The following is a 19,343-nucleotide window of genomic DNA, read 5'->3' on the forward strand; positions in this document are numbered from 1 at the left end:
TAAATATATATCGACAGCTCTGTTCCTTGAGTATTTCCAACATTGAAAGAGGGAGACAAGTCTTTTAGACCAAACTGTACCACACCAGGTGTTCTTCAACTCAGAGTTTGATGGTTGTATTTTTTTCCTAAATTTGAGGGGTTTTTGCATTTTTGACTTTGACTTTATAAAAATCAATCCTGATCAACCAGCAGAAACGCAGCAGCTCTAAACCCTGCAAAAACCAGCTTCTTCTCAACAATTTATGGGACCTCAAAATAAAAAAAAAAAAATATATGAAAGAGAAAAAAAAAAAAACAAAAGGTTAAGACTTTAAACCCTCGAAAATGTATGTGTTGCTTGGCAATTGTATGTTCAAAAAGTGTAATCAGGAAAAGCTGAGCTTGTGACACAATCACTGCTTTCTTTGTTGCATAGACAGTAAAATGTTCAAGTGGAAAAAAAAGAGAAAAAAAACACTTGGAAAAAAGATATATTTTTGTACAAAGGTAATTTTATCCCTTGCTTGTGTACTCTGTTCTCTCCCTTTTCTTCTGTGGGCTGTCGTATACGTTGTGGAAAAGCTTATTCAATGAGGCAAGAGACAATTTTCAGATTGAAAATTTAAGCTGAGAGGATTAGTTGGCTTTGGCATCTTGCTAACTGTGTCGCCTTTATTTTGCCATTTTCAACCTGTCGCTGCAAGACAGGGATGTCTTCTTTCATTATATTTTTGCCTATTTTTAAGGAGATGGAATTTTGTCATCTGTTCTTTGTGGGTTGTTCTCTGATGTTCTATCTTTCATGAACAGAAAAAAAAAAAGTTATTAAAAAAACTTAAAGCAAGCTTGACTGATGCCAGCTGATTCTGTGCAATGTTTCTGATGCAGGACTCACGACCATGAAACATACAAAAACTGGTTTTATTATTAAGACGCTGGTTATAGCTGTCAAATGCAAACATATAATCCACAAAATCCAGGCTGACTACAGAGAACAGACGCTGCTGGCTTTGTGTGCAGAACTACACAAGCTAATTAAGCAAAAGAGAATTTTTTTTTTTTAAAAAAAAAAAAAAAAAAAGGCCAGCTAAAATAATCAAATCACAATAAGTGTCAATGTAGTATGTACAGAATCCTAGAACACAAAACTGCATTTGGTCACTGTTAAACTGTAAAATCACTTTTTTTTTTAATAGAATGGGGGCTTAAATTCAAAGCACCAATAGGACTATAAAGATTTTTTCCAACACTTTAAAATGTGCTTTGCTATTGTAATAATCTGCACAGAATATACAGTATTGGAAAATGCATCTCATTATGGCACAGCACTTACTCAAGATCCGGCATTTGATCGTAAGAAAACACTGACAGCGGTGCCACTTGAATAAATAAGACAAACTGATCTTTATATGTCCTTTTTTTTCTTTAACCTAAAGCCTGATGTCAGTTAGACAATGCTACACAATTACACAGACAAATTAAAAGGCAAAAGAAATTATAGAAAGGCCAATTAACCATTAGATTTATTGTAAAAGACGAGAAATGCATGAGTGTGAGTCGGTCTTGAGCAGTGATGTCAGAGCTAACGCAGTGTCACAAATACTGAAGCACCAGAACAAGAGGCGAGTAACAAAAGTCACCAACAAAACCCAGCACGTGTTAACAGACAGATGGAACATCTCAGATGGGGAACAGGTCCGCTGTAGGACCGACTCAGCTCGTACTGTGTGTAGTTGATGTGTCTCATTTGGTTCCCCTTGCTGATTTTCATTACCTGAAAGCCCTCTGCGTCCTGCAGGAGCTCTCTGTTACAAAACGAGTCCTCTTTTCTTACAACAAAAAGTAGAAAAAAAAAAATTAGATGTAAAAAAAGAACCAAGGAAAAGCCCAAAAGATCAGAAAGGGCTTAGCAGTCGCTTTTCCATAGCTTGATGGTTTTGTCATTTTCTAAAGCCGCAGATGCAATGATGTTCTCTGTCGGGTGGCAGGCAGTCGATATGACGACATCTGAAAGGAAGAAATGAGACGGGAAAATTGAAATTGAAACTTATATCGAAATAAGCCTTAAAAACACAGCATTTTCTCTAACCACTGCTCACTGAAGGACAGCTGACACTGCCTCAGAGCAAAGTGTCAGCCTGTTAAGACAAACTCTGCCCTTTCAAAACTAAAGTGAGATCCGGTGTGTCTTTACCCGTGTGGCCCTGCAGTTTCTGCACAATCTCCTTCGTCTGCAGGTTCCAGATATAAACCATGTTGTCCTCAGAGCCCGACACAATCCACTGCAAGAGAACAGTCGCCCAGTTATACTTGGCTGCACACGTCAATCATTTCGAGAGCGTAAAACAAACATAAGTACGCAAACCGTGCAAGTGAGGCATTCAGTACTGAGAAGAGGTTTAGTAAGAACATGTCTCACATGTTAACGAGTGAATCAACTGCTAAGTTCTTACCTTTCCACCCGTGACAGAGAAATTGGCGAATATGCAGTACTTCTCATTTTTATGGCCGGTGTATGTTTTCAAGCACTGAAATGAAAATGAAAAGTTTTATATCTGCAACACGTGGTAAAAAATATAACCATCAGCAATAGAAAGTATTCACCAGTAAACAAGTACCATTTTGTAATGCTCTGATGCAACTTGGCTTAAAAAAAATAGCATTACAAAAATTAGTTAACAGTAAACAGCACTCAGCAAATGTCAGCAATTTACAATCTTCCAATGAAACAAAACTGGAAACAAACAACCTGCAAGATGAATGTTGTATTTTAGAATAAAAGAAAAATTATTTAGTGTGTCAAAGTAGCTTACCTTTCCTTTGCTGTAGTCCCACAGCTTGAGCGTGCTGACAAGTGAACACAAACACAACTGTTTAACAACCAACATTAAAACAATGTGAAACTGAATCATATTCAGTCCATTAATCCATCTGTTTATATAAACCTGCAGCTGAGGAAAGCTAAGTGTAGTGTCATACTGCCATCTGCTGGTGGAAACCATGTAAAAACAGAGCTGATAAAAAGCATAACTGACTTCACTGTGCTGCAGGTGCATTACTCACTTATCCAGCGTAGCAGCCAGGATGTACTTCCCGTTAGGAGAGAACTTGACAAATGACACAGGAGGGTTGTCATCATCTAACGTGAAGACAAGAACAGGAGCACCGTCAGCACACTAAAAGGGTCAAATCATATTTAAATCCCTAATATGTAGTGGACATTTTCACAAAATTAAAACAGAGTAATCTTACCTATGAGCGTCTTTAAACACTGCCCCGATGCTGTGTCCCAGATTCGGCTGGAAATGAAATAAATAATAATAAATACATTGGCAAATAAACAAAAATCATGCAAACACAGAAGTTGCAAGTAATCCCCATCAACTACACATTTCAGATACTCTTTTGACTTCCACGTGCACTTCAAAGTATTCATCTTTAGTCTCAAAACACTGTTTGCCAGGATTTAAAATGATGGAGCGCGACAGCTCAGTGAAGAATGCTGCCAGGAAAACCAGACGAGCTTGTTTTTTTTTTTTGAAAAGCGATAACTAAATCGTGTCTGCAGAGACACAACAGCTGTTACAGGCACTGACAGCAGCGAGCTTTACTACATTTGCGCTGCAACTTGAATGGACTTAGTCGAGCTGTAGTTTGTTTTAATGTAGTGTTAATACATGAAACATATGGAAATGTGTGTCCTACATAAACCCTCACAAGCAGCATGTTTGTGCTACACTCGGTCTACTCAAATGGCCAACGTTTCCACAAACTGAGCATCCATTTATCCAACAGTCCAAGTATCAACCCCTAATGGTCAGCGCAGGACAACAAAACAGCCAATCACAGATTCCAAAACACTACAGCTAACACACAATGAAGTACTCTCAAATACAAAGCAAACATAGTGTCATGATTATAGAATGTTAACAACACCAGTGCTAATAAGCAATAGTACAATGAGAATATGGCTAATTAAATTACATCTGCTGAAATATCTCTCCACTGTGCAGGATCACTATTTGTTAAAATATGCTAATCAAACAAAACTACACACTCATTTCTATTAAGCACCCATTCGTTTTTATTCAAGCAGCTATGAGACCTCGAATTATTTTCTTTATTAAATGAAACAAAACTTCTGAGACCAGCAAAACCAATAGCACGTAATTGCATGCTGTAATATTGCAGAGAAGTTACAAGCTTCATTAGGTCTCAAAGTGACTGAGTAGTAATTTGCTAATGAGGAACACAGCTTGACATTCTCCCCTGGCATGTCCTATTACTGTGGGCAAGGATGCAACATAAGTGAAGTGGGGTGGGGGGGTGGGGATTAGTTATAATAATAAAGCTATATGTTCTCACCAAAGGCCATCATAGCTACTGGACACAATCAGGGAGCCGTCTCTGTTGAAATGAACCTGCGAGCAGAGACACACCATCACTATTGGCGCCATGTTGATGTTAAATCAACAAGATTCCTCTTATGCTGAGGGTAAAAATGAACTTACAGCGGAGACAGGGTCAGAATGAGCTGGCAACGTTTTCAAACATTTCCCGGTCTTCACGTCCCATATTCGTACACTCTCGTCAAACTGGAAGCAAAAAAACACAAAAATCATTAATTAACTCCTAATCCCTCCCCCCGTTTCACCCCAAAAGCTCCGTACTCACCGATCCTGACACGATAAGGTTGGACTGGGGGTTGAAGTTGCAGCAGAAGACGTAGTTGCTGTGACCTTTTAGGGTTTTTAGGCATTTTCCCTAGATTAAAAGAAAATGAGTTGAAGTGTCACACGCTGACCATTGACAAAAAAAACAACTAGCCAAAAGTCATTTGACAGCGAAAAGATAAAGTTAACAGTCCAAGTGACTGCAGCTTTAAAGGCTGATGTGAATTTAACACCAACACAAACCACAGGTGTGGATCTGAAGCATGTGAATGCATTCCATTTTTCTATTTGTTGAATGTGAAATGCGTGAGCCGCTGCTGCAGCCTGCGTGTCTGCACGGTCCTACAAATCTTATTCTAACCTTTATTCACAGTCGGCGCATGTTTGATTCAGCAGCATTGTGTAGTTCCTTAGAAGGCAGCATTGTCATAAAGCAGTGATCTGAATATAGTGCCAGTGATTCAAGCCCTTGAGGTAGTTGATGTGATGGTGAGAAAAAGTTCCCTTTTTACAACCAGACAACCAGATCCTTTAAAGTCACACAAACACGAGAGTAGTGCAATCGTTGGGATTCATCTGCTTTCTTACCGAGCTGACATCCCAGATCTTCAGGGTTTTGTCATCAGATGCAGACACCAGAAGGTTAGAGTCAGAGGACCACGCCACGTCAGATATACCCTGCAGATGCATGAGAATAATTAGATTTCATAGTAGTCAAGGTTCTGGTTAGGACGGCAAAGATGGATGTAGGAAAATAGATAATAAAGCTGTGGCTGACTGCAAAGTGATTTATGGCAATGACTGATGCTCGTCTAAAGACTGAACCTACATGGTACATATGCTCTGCGTTTCAACTGGCCTCTTTTTTTGGTAATCTTTCTCAAAGAGAAAATTGCAACTACTCCATATGAGTATCCCACCTTTCCAAACAAACAACAAAACAAACACTGTAGCAGTAAATAATTTGTTGCACTCACAAGTTTGTGTCCAGATATGGTTTTCTCAAACTTGCCGTCATATGCTCCCCAAATTTTGATGAGCTTATCAGCAGCTGGAAAGACAAATTAAATATGCATTCAGCGTTGCTAAAGGCTCACTATTTTAAAATAACACGGCATAATACTGATGAAGGCAAATAACAAAATATCTTGCAATATAATTTTCATACATGGATTAATCAAGAAAATAATTGGCAGATAAATGGAAAATGAAAATAATCGGTGGTAGCATCCCAATTAACTGTGGCCTAAATGCGGTTTTAATGAAATATGAAAAAGGAAATGGAGAAAAAACTCACACGAGCTGGCGAGCCATTCTCCGCTCGGGCTGAATTTGACGGAGGAGACGGCTTTAGTGTGGCCCGCTAATGTGAATTTCAGGCTGTAGTTTGGCTTGGCTGGTGCAGACTGCAAATAAAAAAACATGATATTCAAAAATCTCCCCATGATGTGCGACAAATGGGCAAACATCTATTCATCAAAATTAAATCAAAACCTCTGCATGCTCCCTCACCCAGTTCATCTTTACTATAAATAAACCCACAACAGAATGGGAGGTTGCGGCAAATACTGTAAATATTTTTAAAAATTCAAACCTTGTTTTGACTGGCAGATGCTGATGGTACGACTGGAGGTTTTGTGTCAGTCTCTGGTTTCTTATCTTCTGTTGCCATAGTGAGGAAATGAGCACGATCCTGACACGGAGAAGAAACAACAATTAAATATCTTTTTATGTTCACAGATGACCAGAAAAAAAATAAGGCTGAGGATTTGACAAGACACAGCAATGTGCAGGCTTCAAATGTTGACTAGTATTAAAAGGTGAGATGGTAAAGCATATTTATAAGGTCTGCAGGGCATCATGATAAGACAACTACAACTCTGTGTCACAATACATCTAATATAGAGTGTGTGTGTGTGTGTGTGTGTCTGTGTGAGTAAACAAGTGATTACAATAAGCATTTGCACGGTTGATCTTGATTGACATTGATTTGAAACATCATATAATCTAAGAGGTTTATTTTGTTTTGATTGGACTACATAGTATATGCCTGGTTTAACTGACCAAACTGATATTTATGCTAGTCTTGTAAGCTATGACAGCTATTTCAGACGATGCATAGCTATGCGACCATTATTTAAATCTATGACAGAAAACGATTTTTATTTTCCTGACGTCGAGTTGTTAAAGGGTGTTAAATGCGTTGCTGCTTTCTCCTAAAAATATAAACTTAGCTATTTCGGCTAGCATTTAGCTAGCTAACATTCGTTGGGCTCGTTACAGTTAAAAGAACCAAGTTACATAGAAACGTTTCATAGTCAGTCAGCTGCAGTTAGGAAACTAGCTAGTTGGTAGTAAGTACGAATACGGTAATTTGTGTTCAAATGTAATAAATATGAAACGAGGAAATATCGAACAAAGGGCCTTGGTTGAGAAATCCTTTCTGATAGAAACTGTCAAAATACTGTAGATTATTACTACATTACGAATTTGAAGCCCAATGGAACGAGATAAAAACACAACCTGGAATCCAACAGATTTGAACGCAACTGATAGAAGTGTGATCATGTAACCGTCTGATTTCAATGCACTGATGCTGTTGACAAATTGGCTGAGCTGCCACGGAGGGGCCCTCCATTCAAACAATGAGGAACCAATCAAAAAACGATACTTACAGGGATTTAATGCAGCTTCACGGTCAAGCTTGTAGTCCTCGTAAAAACTAGAATGAGAAATACACGTATTTTGATCAGACGATCATGGAAAACATATAAACCAAACGACTCGCTCATGGATGTTTGCCTTCGAGGAGAAGCGGGGAATGTGGTGCGGTGGTGCTTCTGTGCGCATGCGTATTACCCTCAGAAGCAACGGAAACTAATGAGGGACAAGAAGAGTCAAAGGCAAATTACTTATTTTGTCATCTACATTACCAAACGGTTTAAATGTAGGTCCCCATTCAGTCCTGTCATCCTTGGCTAACTGTGGAACACCCAGGAACCTATGTTAATATAATGAAAAATAACCGACAATACAAAAACATCCCTTTAAAGTGTGACTTTATGGGATATACAAACCTTTTTTCAGTTGATTATTATTGATTATTCCTTTGTTGCCACGGTCACTACTGACTATTTTATGTTATATTATTAGACGAATAAGGGGCCTAGGTTATTACACATTATGGAATGCTAATGCATAAAATCTCTCTGAGTCTCTGAAATTTAAAACCGCAATGGTGTGAACACACTGTGATAAACCGAAAAAAAACAAACAAACAAACAAAATTTAATGATTCGATGCAGCAGTTACGATGGAAAAAGAATGGAATTAATTTCGGTGTAGTTCTTAGTTCATCCCAATTAAAATGGTGAGTAGTGAGAATAATGCAAAGAATTCAATGTTGGTTTTTTTGCTGCAAATTTAGAGCAAAAGTAGCAGTAGTAGCAGAAGAAGAAGAAGGAGGAGAAGAAGAAAAGAAGGGATGAGAAGAAGCTCCAACACAGTAGGTGGCAGAGTCGAGCTTGGTTTACTAGCCAAACAGGAGGCTAATGGGGCTCCCCTAGCTGAGATTCAGCATAAGGTTTGTTTTCACAAGAGTGCTCTCACTTTCGAAGTTTGTGTTGACCGTTCATTACGGGCTGTAACCCCCTTTGAAGTTGAATAGCGTCTGAACTGTCGTCCCAGGGTGTCTTTTGTAGAAACAGAGTATACAAACGTCAGTAGTTTACCCTGTATGTTATTTTAGCAGCGACTCCCCCCGTCGTTCCCTACGAAAACAAACATATTATGCTGCCGCGACACGAACACGGCTAAAGTTAGCTGTACGGAAACATATCTCCGACAAGGCTCTGTGTGAAAACTTTGTTTGGAACCTCCTAGAAACAAAGCGAGACTATCCATGCTAAACTTTGTGTGCAAAATTCCAAAGTAACGTTAGACCTGGCTGTATGAAATTCAGCTAAAGCAGATCTGGTTCGTCATATGTCCAGCATGTTAACGTATTGCACGTATGATGGTGAAATTATTTAAGTCTAGTCAGTTTAATTTATGTTATTGCTTGTAAACTGTAATTCAGGGGACATGAGAGGCTCCGCTTAAAATGACAGTAAACCGCCCCACAGTTAACTGTATTTTACACAAACGTTAGCCTACCTCCCTACACCACCACCACCATGTACTGAGACATTTTTAATGCACGATTAATCGACCATAAAGTTTCCACAAGATAGGGAAAGCCGCAACATTTTTGTCATTTAAATGACAGTAAACAATTCATTTCATTCACCACTCACAGTCACTCTTCAACTTGTCCAAAACGTAAACATAAGTGCCTGCATCGGTCACAGCAGTTGTAAAACATGCATGCATCACTCGTTATCATGTAGCCTTAAAGGTAGACAGATCAATTCCTGTGAGCATCTTTTCAGTTAAAATGTTTTGTGTTACCAAGGTAAACTCTCAATGTCTGTGCACATTGTCTGGAGTTACATTTGTAAGCAAGCTTGTGTATTCTGCTGTGACCTTTTGCTGTCGAGAGTCCATCCAGGCTGCTTATTTTGTATGTCTTTGACTTCTGGAGCACAGGTAATGTCAGTAATGTCTGACCCATCACACTTTCATCACTCTGCTGTCTCTATGTCGACAGATCACATTGTCTGGTATGAAACTTAGAAATGAAGTGGGATGGTGTTCCCTCCGTGGCTTTGATGAGCTGTCAGACAAAAGTTACAGAAGATAACAGAGGCCAGCTGAGGTTTTGTTAATCTGTGCAAGACCAGCTATCGTCATCATGTCAGCAGACGCAGAAACAGATCCTCCACAGCTTGTAAATCCTCCACCTCCTGAGGTGACCAACCCTAACAAACCAGGCCGAAGGACCAACCAACTGCAGTACATGCAGAATGTAGTGGTCAGATCCCTGTGGCGACACCAGTTCGCCTGGCCTTTTTACCAACCTGTTGATGCAGTCGGTCTTGGATTAACAGTGAGTAGATCTCAGATGTTTTTAATTTTGACTTTTAAAGATTCTTCTAATCCAGTATCACAGCGGGTTTCTGTATATGGTTTTTATTATTTCTATTTTTATGTATGCAGTCAGAAACATATGTATATTTTTAAAGAATTTTAATGACAAGTAGGGGGAATATTCAATTCTTGTTAGCAGTTTCTGAAGTAGCAAACCACCTGCTTTGGTTTGGCAAGTCAAACACATAAGAAAATAAATCTCGAAGTAAACAGACATCTGCATCCGCAGTGGCTTCAGAAAGATGTAGATGTGTGTTACAGTGAACTTGTGAAAAATTATTCATGTTAAAGGATTATGTGTATTTGCGAACAAATATGTTTTGCCAATTGTTGTTTTTTTTGTTTGTTTGTTTTGTTTTTTTGTTTTTTGGTTTTTTTTTGTTAAATAAACCAATTGGCATATAGACTTTGAATACCTGAACTAGGTGAATCTTTCACACACCAGCATCCACTGTGTAATTGTCTGATCATTCTGAAATGTCATGATTGTGCCTTTCTAGGTGGAAAAGTGTCTGCTTTTCTCTTTTCTTTCACTGAAGTAAAACTGCTTCTAAACCCTTAAATTTCCTCTTGTTTTTTTGTTATTCTTTCGCTGCAGCTGTTGCTGTTGATGTTGTTGTCTAAGTTGTGCTCACCACTGTTTCTTGTTTCTTGCTTTGTCTTGGTTGCCCCCTAATCCTCATGCACACCCAATTTAAACAACACAGCAGAGTGAGGATATAGACACTGGAAAGTGGCATTACACTCCATCTCAATCTCATCTGGTATTTAAAGCTTTTACCCAGACAAGAATCATAATTAATAACCTTAAAATGTGTTGAAGTAGCCTTGATTCCATGTTGCTACACTTTTAATGCCTCTTTACATACTACATCAGTATTCAATTAATGACTTAATCATTTAAAGTCACTTCAAATTAGAAGCTTTAATTTCTGGAATTGAACTAAACGATTAACTAATTTAATACGGATTATTTCTCAAGTAGTCCCTTCTGTAGTTCTTAGTTCATCCCAATTAAAATGGTGGATTGTCCAGAGTAAGTGTGTGTGTGTGTTTTGAAATGAGATGTTGGTGTTGGACTGAAGTAGATTTTGAAACAAATTTTCATTCGCCACCTCTCTGAGCAAGGTATGTCAGAATCTGGATTAATTGAGACCAAAACTATGCATGCCAATGAAAAAAATAATTCCACTTTATTACAGCTTGGGTGTTATTTACATATCATTTCTATTGGTTATGATCACATCCCTGATCATACTCCCTGAAATAATTGCAGACATCTGGGAACATGGCGACATAGCCACAGCAAAATCAGACGAGGTACGAAACAACTGGTCAGACGTTCAGGTTGTAAGGTATCCTTCTAAAATACTTTTTAAGGTGCTTTAACTGAACGCTGGCACACCTAACATGTTGAAAACATTCCCACTTTGTACAGGAAAACCAGTGTGAACTGAAAACAGTAAAAATAGAAAAACAGATGGGTAATTTAACCGTTAGCTTGTGTTTTCAGTTCCTGTTCAAAATAAGTTTGGCTAACCCGAGTGCTTGGGTTTCTGGCCTCATCTGATATCATCTTAGTAATGTGGCTGTGTTCCCAGATCTCAGCATACCAACATGGTGAGTATCATGTTTTTATAACAATAGGAATTATGGACAAAATGATTATATGATCCAAACTGTAATAAACTGCGATAATCCTGGCTGCATGAAACCTTTAAAGTGCTGAAATGCAGAAATTGTGCAAATCTTTTCTTCATAAGTCAAACTCAGCATATCATTTTGAAAATGTGGGAGAGAAACAAAAAACGAGTCTACAATCATCTGACATGATGACTCTTTCTTAATCAGGATTACCATACAATAATAACCTCTCCCATGGACTTGGGAACCATTAAGAAACGACTGGAGAACAACTACTACTGGAGTGCAAGTGAATGTATGCAAGATTTCAACACAATGTTCACCAACTGCTACATCTATAACAAGGTGAGGAGCTGAAGTGCACTGTGCTGCTTTCCCTCTCAGAAAACTAAACCCTGATTAATTTCCATCTGTGCTCTAGCCCACAGATGACATAGTGCTGATGGCCCTGGCCTTGGAAAAGATTTTCTTGCAAAAAGTTGCCCAGATGCCACAGAAGGAAGTGGAGGTTTTTCCTAACGCAGGCAAAGGGAAGAGCAAAAAAAGTAGCACTTCAGGTGACAAATCAGTTCACATACACATGAACATGTGCACCCTGATTTCAGTTTCAGTGATGTGTGAGCCCGTATTCTGTTTAATGGGCAAAAGGTTACTTTTACCACATTGATTCTCATATTATTCTTGTGCTTTTTCTTTTTTTTTTTCCTCCCTCTTAATTCCTGTATACAGGGGGGCAGAATGGAGCTGTGACCGCAGGTGCTTTGGCGACAACGCCCACATCTCATTCCAGCCTCAGCAATACACCCTACAGCTCATCCTCTGTGCCCAAACAGCCATCGCAGACCTCCCTAAAAGTGAGTCATCAGTCATATTTTAAAATGGCAGACCACAAAGAGGTTTTAACCTTATTGTGATGTTTTTTTGTGTGCAAATGAAGAAGACAGGGCTGAAACGGAAGGAAGGCGCCGCTACTGATTTGTCCTTAGGAGACACAACCAATTTGAGTGACTTGTCAGAAAGCAAGAAGAGACGAAACTCGGGCCGAGCCGTCAATCACTTCGGGAAGGAAATTGGAGAGCAGGTGTTTCCACAACAAGAATGTGGGCAGGACAGACTGAGCAAACAGCTCAGGTATTGCAACGATATCCTGAAGGAAATGTGGTCGAAGAAACACGCAGCGTACGCCTGGCCTTTCTACAAGCCCGTCGACGCTGAAGCTCTGCAGCTACATGATTACCATGACATCATCAAATACCCCATGGCTCTCAGCACTGTCAAAGTATAAAGTGTATATTTACACGTTCAGTTACATTTTCTCTGTGGCTGATTTCATTTCTTTGACAGATGTTGTCCTTAATAACTTTCCTCTTTATTTTCCTTTAATTCCCAGAAAAAGATGGATCGTGCAGAGTACCAGGATGCACAAGGCTTTGCTTCAGACGTTAGGTTAATTTTTTCCAACTGCTACAAATACAACCCTCCACATCACGAAGTCGTCGCTCAGGCCAAAAAACTTCAGGTGTGTTTTGAATTCCTACACTTTAAAATCAAAGAATTTAAAATAGTTTTTTAGGCTCAGTTTTCTGTTTCACTCTATTCTCTTTTGCCTGTGTGTTTGCTTTAGGCTGTATTTGAGAAGATGTTTGCAAAGATGCCAGATGAGCCAGTGGACTTGAATTTGCCAGAGGATGCGGCGTTGGCCAAAAGTGCAGGTTTTGGTGAGATGAATGCCAGCAGCTCCTCCAGCTTTGACAAATCGGACTTAGCAGAGGAGCGCGCCACGCGGCTTGCTGAGCTGCAAGTGCAGGTGGGTTTCTAAACAGATCTGTAGCTCTTTAGAGTTCTGTTGCATGACATCACTACCTGTTTCTCAGAAAGACAGCAACACACACTCCCTGTAATAACCTTCTGCATGCTGAAAACACAATGGAAAATAAGGATTTTGTAAATGTTCAAATCTCACAACACACCCATTCAGACGATTTATTCATTTTCACATTAAAGTGTTCTCCGGGTTTGCCCATTAATTTGCTAACATGTAGCTGCCACCGTGCTGCGTACTGGATAAACATAGTGGGATCACGTGGCCGACAAACTATGCACAATTAAGAACTGGCATGTGATGACATTCGTCCTACACTCTGCCGGGACCTTATGATAACATTTGCGCAAATGTTTCTGTCGCCCTGTTTTCTGGCTTTCAAATATACAGTACAATGCTGAGAAACAGATACATGAAGTGTTTCAGATAACATGTTTTTCCCCTTTTCTGATTCCTCTGTTTGGAGAGGCCTAACATCTTGTGAATCACTTAATGAGAGTTCCTCGGGTTTATTTTTACACTTTATGTTGCATCTCCTCCAACCTGCCAACACAGAAAATATTCTCCGGCTCCCACCTCCTCTTTGATTTTTTAGCGTTGCTGTTTTTATCTTAGCACTTATTGTTTTAATACTACTGTGAGACATTTCTGTTGACACTCTACCCAGCTTAAAGCTGTCCATGAGCAGCTCACTGCCCTCTCTGAAGTCCCCGTGATTAAACCAAAGAAGAAAAAAGAGAAAGACAAGAAAGAGGACAGCAGGCAGAATAAAGACGGTGCAAATTCCAGTTCTAGGTGCGACGTTTGACATAAATTAAGATCTTTATTTTCACAGTACATTTGCCGCTCTCATACAGGGATTTTTGATTGCTCTGCCTTGAATTCCAGGCAGCAAAGCAAAGACTGGGATTCCGATGATGAATGCCTACCGATGACGTACGACGAGAAGCACCAGCTGAGCCTGGACATTAACAGGTTACCCGGCATGAAGCTGGGCCGCGTGGTGCACATCATTCAAACATTAGAGCCCTCGGTGTGTGACACCAACCCAGATGAGATCGAGATCGACTTTGAGAAACTGAAGCCGTCCACTCTGCGCAAGCTCGAGCAATACGTGAAGTCTTGTCTCTATAAGAAGTTTAAGAACTTTGGAAGTAAGTCGGAAGCCTTGCTTGCATCTTCTTTGAATCACTTGATATTAAGGTGGTGATTACCACATCAATTTAAACACCATCAGCGTATGTTGAACTCGGTGACAGTGCTTCCTTTTCCTTCCTTCATCCAGAGAAAAGCAGTCATGCTGCGTCTCATCACGCTGACTGCAGCAGTTCTTCAGGTTCTGTCACCAGCTGCTCCAGTGAATCCAGTTCTGAAAACAGTGACTTGTGACAACTGTATTCTTTTTGTTTGTTTGTTTTATTTTATTTTATTTATTTGTTTTATTTTGTGACCAAAAGAGAGTTTTCAAAACAATTAAACATGTTTTTTTTTTAATTTTGATTTGTTATGTTTCCTGTGGGGAAAATTGAAATTCCCACACATTGCCTTTGTATTCACTGTGGCTTTTCTCACTCTCACTGTTTCTTTATTAATATCTGCAATATCTGTCACTGGTGTTTCTTATCTGACACTCTGGATTGCATGCTACTGGAGCGAGGGCACAATATCCTGTGTCTGTCATTCAGTTTGTCAATATTATTTAATCGCAACGTAGGCCTTTTTTCAAATACTTCATAGAAATGCAATAGTAGAGAAAAGAAGAAGCGTACTCAGAATTGGTTTCAGGTGAGCACAGCTCCACATCCATTGCACTTCAATTCTTACCTGTGCGTAAATTATATGTGTTAATTTGTGGGAAAAAAAATACAGTTTTTCTACTCCCTAAATTTTGAAAAGTTGGAATGTGAGATTTATGAAATTACCCAAATAGTATCATATGTCTGAAAGACTGATAAAAACGTTATGGCCAAAGGTTCTATCTGCAGAGATGAACTCACACACACACACACACACACACACACAGAGTAGTCCTGGTTGGACCAGGTCTGAAAATCTGCCTTAGTGATATGACGAACTGTGTCCAGACAGTGGAAAGTGGTCCAGCTTTTGAGATCTCAGTCATAAAGCATAAATCAGGTTACCGAACATCAACATCATCACCAGAATGGTGTTTGGAATTCTTACTGTGAAGTAATTTGTATTTCTTTCATTATTGTATTTAAGATAATTATGTAACCTATATTATTAAAGTGTATTTTTGCATCACAAAACACTAGTGGATTGTTTGTGATTGTTTCATTTCAGTTGTCTTTAACTTTTGTTTAACAGTATATGATTTTGTTTGCTTGTGTTTTTTTTTTTGCCTTTACTTAAATGATGATCAATATCAAACTTCAGAAACGCTTTCCACACTCACCATTTATGAGTACGTAAACATTAGTATATAGTGCTAAATATAGTATATAGACATTTTACAAATGGTTTGACACACTGTGCTGTCTGCTGTGGGCTGGTCATGTTGGTTGTATTTCCTGTTACTTATCACAGTCACTGTGGTTTAGGACAAATGTATGTATGGTGAAGGTTTTCCGGGCTGCCTTACTCTCACAGTTGGTGTTTTGCTTAAAAGATTTGTTTTACTGCAACATAAGTTATTAAGGGGACACATTCTAAAGTGTATTTTCCTTTCAAATGTGTCTTATGGATGCAACATTCACACAGACAGGGGCTTCCATTAAGAAGTTTGCTGATCAGTTGTCGTACTTTGCAGGCTATCACGCTACCTCCCATGGACATGATATGCTGCAAATGTGTATGATTGGTTATTTCAGTGATGGAAGTTGAATGACTTTCTTTTGTGTATGGACTGTTCAACAATTAAGGCTCAAAATAGTTCAAGCTTTTATTTTTAAATTTAAAATGTTTTGTTGTACTTACCTCTGCGACCACTGTTTCCTGTGATTACAGCATACAAACTGTTTAATAATCCTCCTGAATAAACTTTGCAATGGGCCTCTCTGGTGTTTTACATGTTGGAGTCCATTAATTTTAAATTACTTACACTGAATATTTCCAGCATGATGTCGTGTCTTAATTCTCTTTTCCTTCTATCCAGGCTTCACAGCGTTGTGGAATGAACATCAGCTTGCAGAGACTCAAGGTGAGTAATTCAGCATCATGTCGTCAGTTATTTTTGTCAGCCGTAGTTTCGTTGCATGGTAACGCACAGATCTTCCAAATCTTTTTGGTCTTCCAAGTGTTACTTGACAGGGCTCCTTTATGTTATGTAGGTTTTTGTTTCCAGCTATCTTAACTGTGTGGTTGCTTTTAGTATAAAATGACTCTGTTTTCTGAAATAGTTGCATTTATCATTTTCAAGTTCCACCCATGCAGGTCTTTCTTTCTTGATTCTTTCTTTCCTTTCCTTTTGTGGTGGACAACAGGTGTGTGTAAGTAATATACAGTATAAAAATTAGTCCATCTTGCTGAGGCTTCAAGAAAAGCCATGGTCTTTTTAAAATTTTGCTTTACTTTGTCTGCATTTAATCAGTCTGCTAACCCTCCAGTTCTTTCTTTCTTTCTTTCTCTTTTATTGCATTAGCAAATTTGCAAAGAAGAATGGAGTAAATATATATATATATATATATATATATATATATATATACATATATATATATATATATATATATATATATATATATATATATACATATATATATATATATATATATATACATATATATATACATATACATTGCCTTGTGACATTAAATTGTTTGCAGTACATTTTTTGTTAAAACAAGCCTAATTATATTGACTATGATTCCTTCTAAAAAAGCATTAAAATGGGAAGCATCCAAGGGGGTGAATAGGTTTTATAGGCACTGTAATTAAAAGCTCAGAGGTGGACTGCTGGAAAAAAAAAAGAGGGTGTAAAATTACTATAATATTGCGCACTTCAATCTGAAAGAAAGTCCTCTTGCTTGAAACATTTACTACACTTTCAAGTGGCCTGCCAGCTCCTCTGCAGAAACTGGCACCCACACAAAGCCAACCAGTTCAAACAGCTGGTGCCTCCACAAGCTTAGGCCCCATCAGATCTCAGTGCTTCCCTCAGCCAAGGGGCTGGAAGTGCTGGAGATGTGTAGTCACGGTGGGCTGTATGAGAAGACTGTGGCACTAAAATACTGACTTGTGCACGGAGGGAAGATTAAACAATTTGGATATCTGTGGCTCAGGACTTTTTGCAGTTCATTAATCAACCAGGAGATGGCCATCATGTCCTACTTTCAGCCTTACTAAGACTACTTTTCATGATTTCACTTTTATAGTAAAGAGAATACTGCAGTTGCTGTGAGTATATCCTTTACTCTCTATTATTATTTGTCACTTACCTTATCAGAGAAAAAGTAAATGAAAATGATTTTTATTAAGATAGCAACTGCAACTTTCTTATACAATGTAAAGGATACATAAGCTTCAGCGTCAGTGCTGGGGGACTAAAAAGAGGAAGCCACAACTGCATGGGCATGTGGGGCCATTCATCATCATCATCATTCATCATCTTTCCCCCCTCCCAGCCCAGCTTGCTGTCCTTGTGCTGTGCATGTTGATGGGGAGACGTGATCTTTGTGACTCGCATTCCCATCATGCCACATTGAACATGCCACTCGGGGCTGACCATCAACCTCGGGGGCATGACTGATCAATGGCTCAACTTCAACGACAACTAGTCATTTCTGCCACTTCTGGCCATCACTCACGCTGACTGAATCCAACGTTAAAAAGGCCACATAGACCCAACTCTCCAGATGCATCATGGAGGACTGTGTTTGATTCATGGATCTCTGGTTTTCATTTTCTCCTCACCACCTTGTAGAAGTACACAATGTCAGTTTGAATCCAGGTATGTCGAATGAACTGCAGATATATGCACTTCTGTTCAGTGAACGATTTATGCTAATGTAACATATCAAGAATCTTAATTGCAAATTAGCTGACACTGTACTATTCAGAAAGTGAGAGCCTCTTTTTTTGATGTGCTCAATTTGGAACAAAAGATATGACACTTATTCATCTATTTTAAAACCATTCAACAAGAGAGGTTGCTGAGTATGTTCATTTACAGCACTGCAGCAGAATATACATATAGCTTATACATATGCAGAGTATACATATCACTAGGGCTGCCTGAACCCCCCAGCTTTTTATGTTTTCCTTGAATGTTATTTCTTGGTTTTCAGTAAAGTGCATGAAAGAATTACTATTGTAAAGTAAAAATCTTTAAAGAGAAAGCCATAACAGCATGTGCCAGCAGCATCAAGTTGAAAGGTTTGACCTTCAGTTATCTGTCTAGGCAGGATTTAACAAGTACATCATGGTCTTTTCTCTTCCAATCTGAGGTTAGAAACAAGCAACTCTCTTTCTCCAAGCTCTCTGCTGGTGTTCTATGCTATGCCTATGCGCTGGAAGTGCTGTGAGCATGGCAACATAGGAAAAAAAAGAAAGAAAAAAACCTGCTTAAGGATTTATAAGGCATATTTTAGGCTGATGGGGCTGTTCAAAAGGTCTTTAAAGGTTAAGTGCTCCCTTGACTCCATCAGCTATACTCAAAGATCATTTGTACATCACAGAATGTATTGTGCAAGGAACATTATCAACATCCATCCACCCAGCTTGCTCATTTATATATGCCCCAAGATTACAGAGCCAAGTCAGAGTCAGGTAATACTTCAGTTAACCATTAAGAGCCCAGACCTGGTATCATGTTAAACAAACACAGCTTCCACTCACAACGACTGCTTGTCTTCAGTTTGTGTGCTTACACACTTGGGAAGTTTGGAACAAATCAAAGAATTGGGACTGTTTTAAGATGGCAGTAACCACAAGGGATGAAACCCCTAAAATGCCCATTACATCCATGCCTGTATGTATATGTGCTGTAGATAAGGATTGTAGATTTTGAGGGGCCTCATCGTGATGTCAAACAGAATCTGTGGACACTAATCTCCAGGAGATTCTGTGATGAATTTTGCTGGTAAAGTGATGCCCAGTAGCCTGAGGTGAATTGGGTGATATACAACCAGTACTCAGAAGCTGTAGCGCAGGTGCTGCTGAAAAACTGACCACATCCACAGTCGCTGTTAACATTAGTAAAACTGCCTCAGGCTCCCTGGTGGTCTTGTCCGCTATAGT

General features: G+C 39.0%; 2 protein-coding genes across 3 annotated transcripts; one reads left to right on the forward strand and one right to left on the reverse strand.

The window, feature by feature from the left end:
• Positions 1-1,051: 1,051 nt before the first annotated feature.
• On the reverse strand, positions 1,052-7,521 carry LOC124051867 (WD repeat-containing protein 5). The gene is made up of 14 exons (XM_046375625.1): positions 7,330-7,521; positions 6,249-6,347; positions 5,952-6,060; positions 5,632-5,705; positions 5,243-5,332; positions 4,656-4,745; positions 4,493-4,576; positions 4,347-4,402; positions 3,234-3,280; positions 3,045-3,120; positions 2,795-2,828; positions 2,435-2,509; positions 2,176-2,263; positions 1,052-1,988 (listed from the first exon to the last, which is right to left on the reverse strand). The coding sequence occupies exons 2-14, from the start codon at positions 6,324-6,326 to the stop codon at positions 1,888-1,890; spliced, it is 1,002 nt and encodes a 333-aa protein (XP_046231581.1). The 5' UTR covers positions 6,327-6,347; positions 7,330-7,521; the 3' UTR covers positions 1,052-1,887.
• Positions 7,522-8,096: 575 nt separating this feature from the next.
• LOC124051908 (bromodomain-containing protein 3-like) lies at positions 8,097-18,251 on the forward strand. 2 transcript variants are annotated; one of them, XM_046375691.1, is made up of 13 exons: positions 8,097-8,237; positions 9,303-9,641; positions 10,390-10,446; positions 11,534-11,671; positions 11,748-11,883; positions 12,056-12,180; positions 12,264-12,605; positions 12,717-12,845; positions 12,951-13,133; positions 13,816-13,943; positions 14,037-14,302; positions 14,434-16,308; positions 17,729-18,251. In XM_046375691.1, the coding sequence occupies exons 2-12, from the start codon at positions 9,447-9,449 to the stop codon at positions 14,535-14,537; spliced, it is 1,803 nt and encodes a 600-aa protein (XP_046231647.1). In that variant the 5' UTR covers positions 8,097-8,237; positions 9,303-9,446; the 3' UTR covers positions 14,538-16,308; positions 17,729-18,251. The 2 variants fall into 2 exon arrangements, with proteins under 2 accessions (XP_046231647.1, XP_046231648.1); XM_046375692.1 differs by lacking the exon at positions 10,390-10,446.
• The last annotated feature ends 1,092 nt before the right edge of the window (positions 18,252-19,343 follow it).

This window comes from Scatophagus argus, chromosome 20, assembly GCF_020382885.2.
Source record: "Scatophagus argus isolate fScaArg1 chromosome 20, fScaArg1.pri, whole genome shotgun sequence".
NCBI lineage: Eukaryota > Metazoa > Chordata > Actinopteri > Scatophagidae > Scatophagus > Scatophagus argus.

Excerpts from the sequence above, each read along its gene's own strand:
- LOC124051867 (XM_046375625.1), bottom strand. The coding sequence starts at position 6,326 with ATGGCAACAGAAGATAAGAAACCAGAGACTGACACAAAACCTCCAGTC. Across the intron at positions 5,333-5,631 it reads CCATATCTGGACACAAACTT|GGTATATCTGACGTGGCGTG; the intron begins GTGAGTGCAACA and ends ATGCATCTGCAG. Across the intron at positions 3,281-4,346 it reads AGTAGCTATGATGGCCTTTG|CCGAATCTGGGACACAGCAT; the intron begins GTGAGAACATAT and ends TTTCATTTCCAG.
- LOC124051908 (XM_046375691.1), top strand. The coding sequence starts at position 9,447 with ATGTCAGCAGACGCAGAAACAGATCCTCCACAGCTTGTAAATCCTCCA. Across the intron at positions 12,606-12,716 it reads TGGCTCTCAGCACTGTCAAA|AAAAAGATGGATCGTGCAGA; the intron begins GTATAAAGTGTA and ends TTTAATTCCCAG. Across the intron at positions 13,944-14,036 it reads GGTGCAAATTCCAGTTCTAG|GCAGCAAAGCAAAGACTGGG; the intron begins GTGCGACGTTTG and ends CTTGAATTCCAG.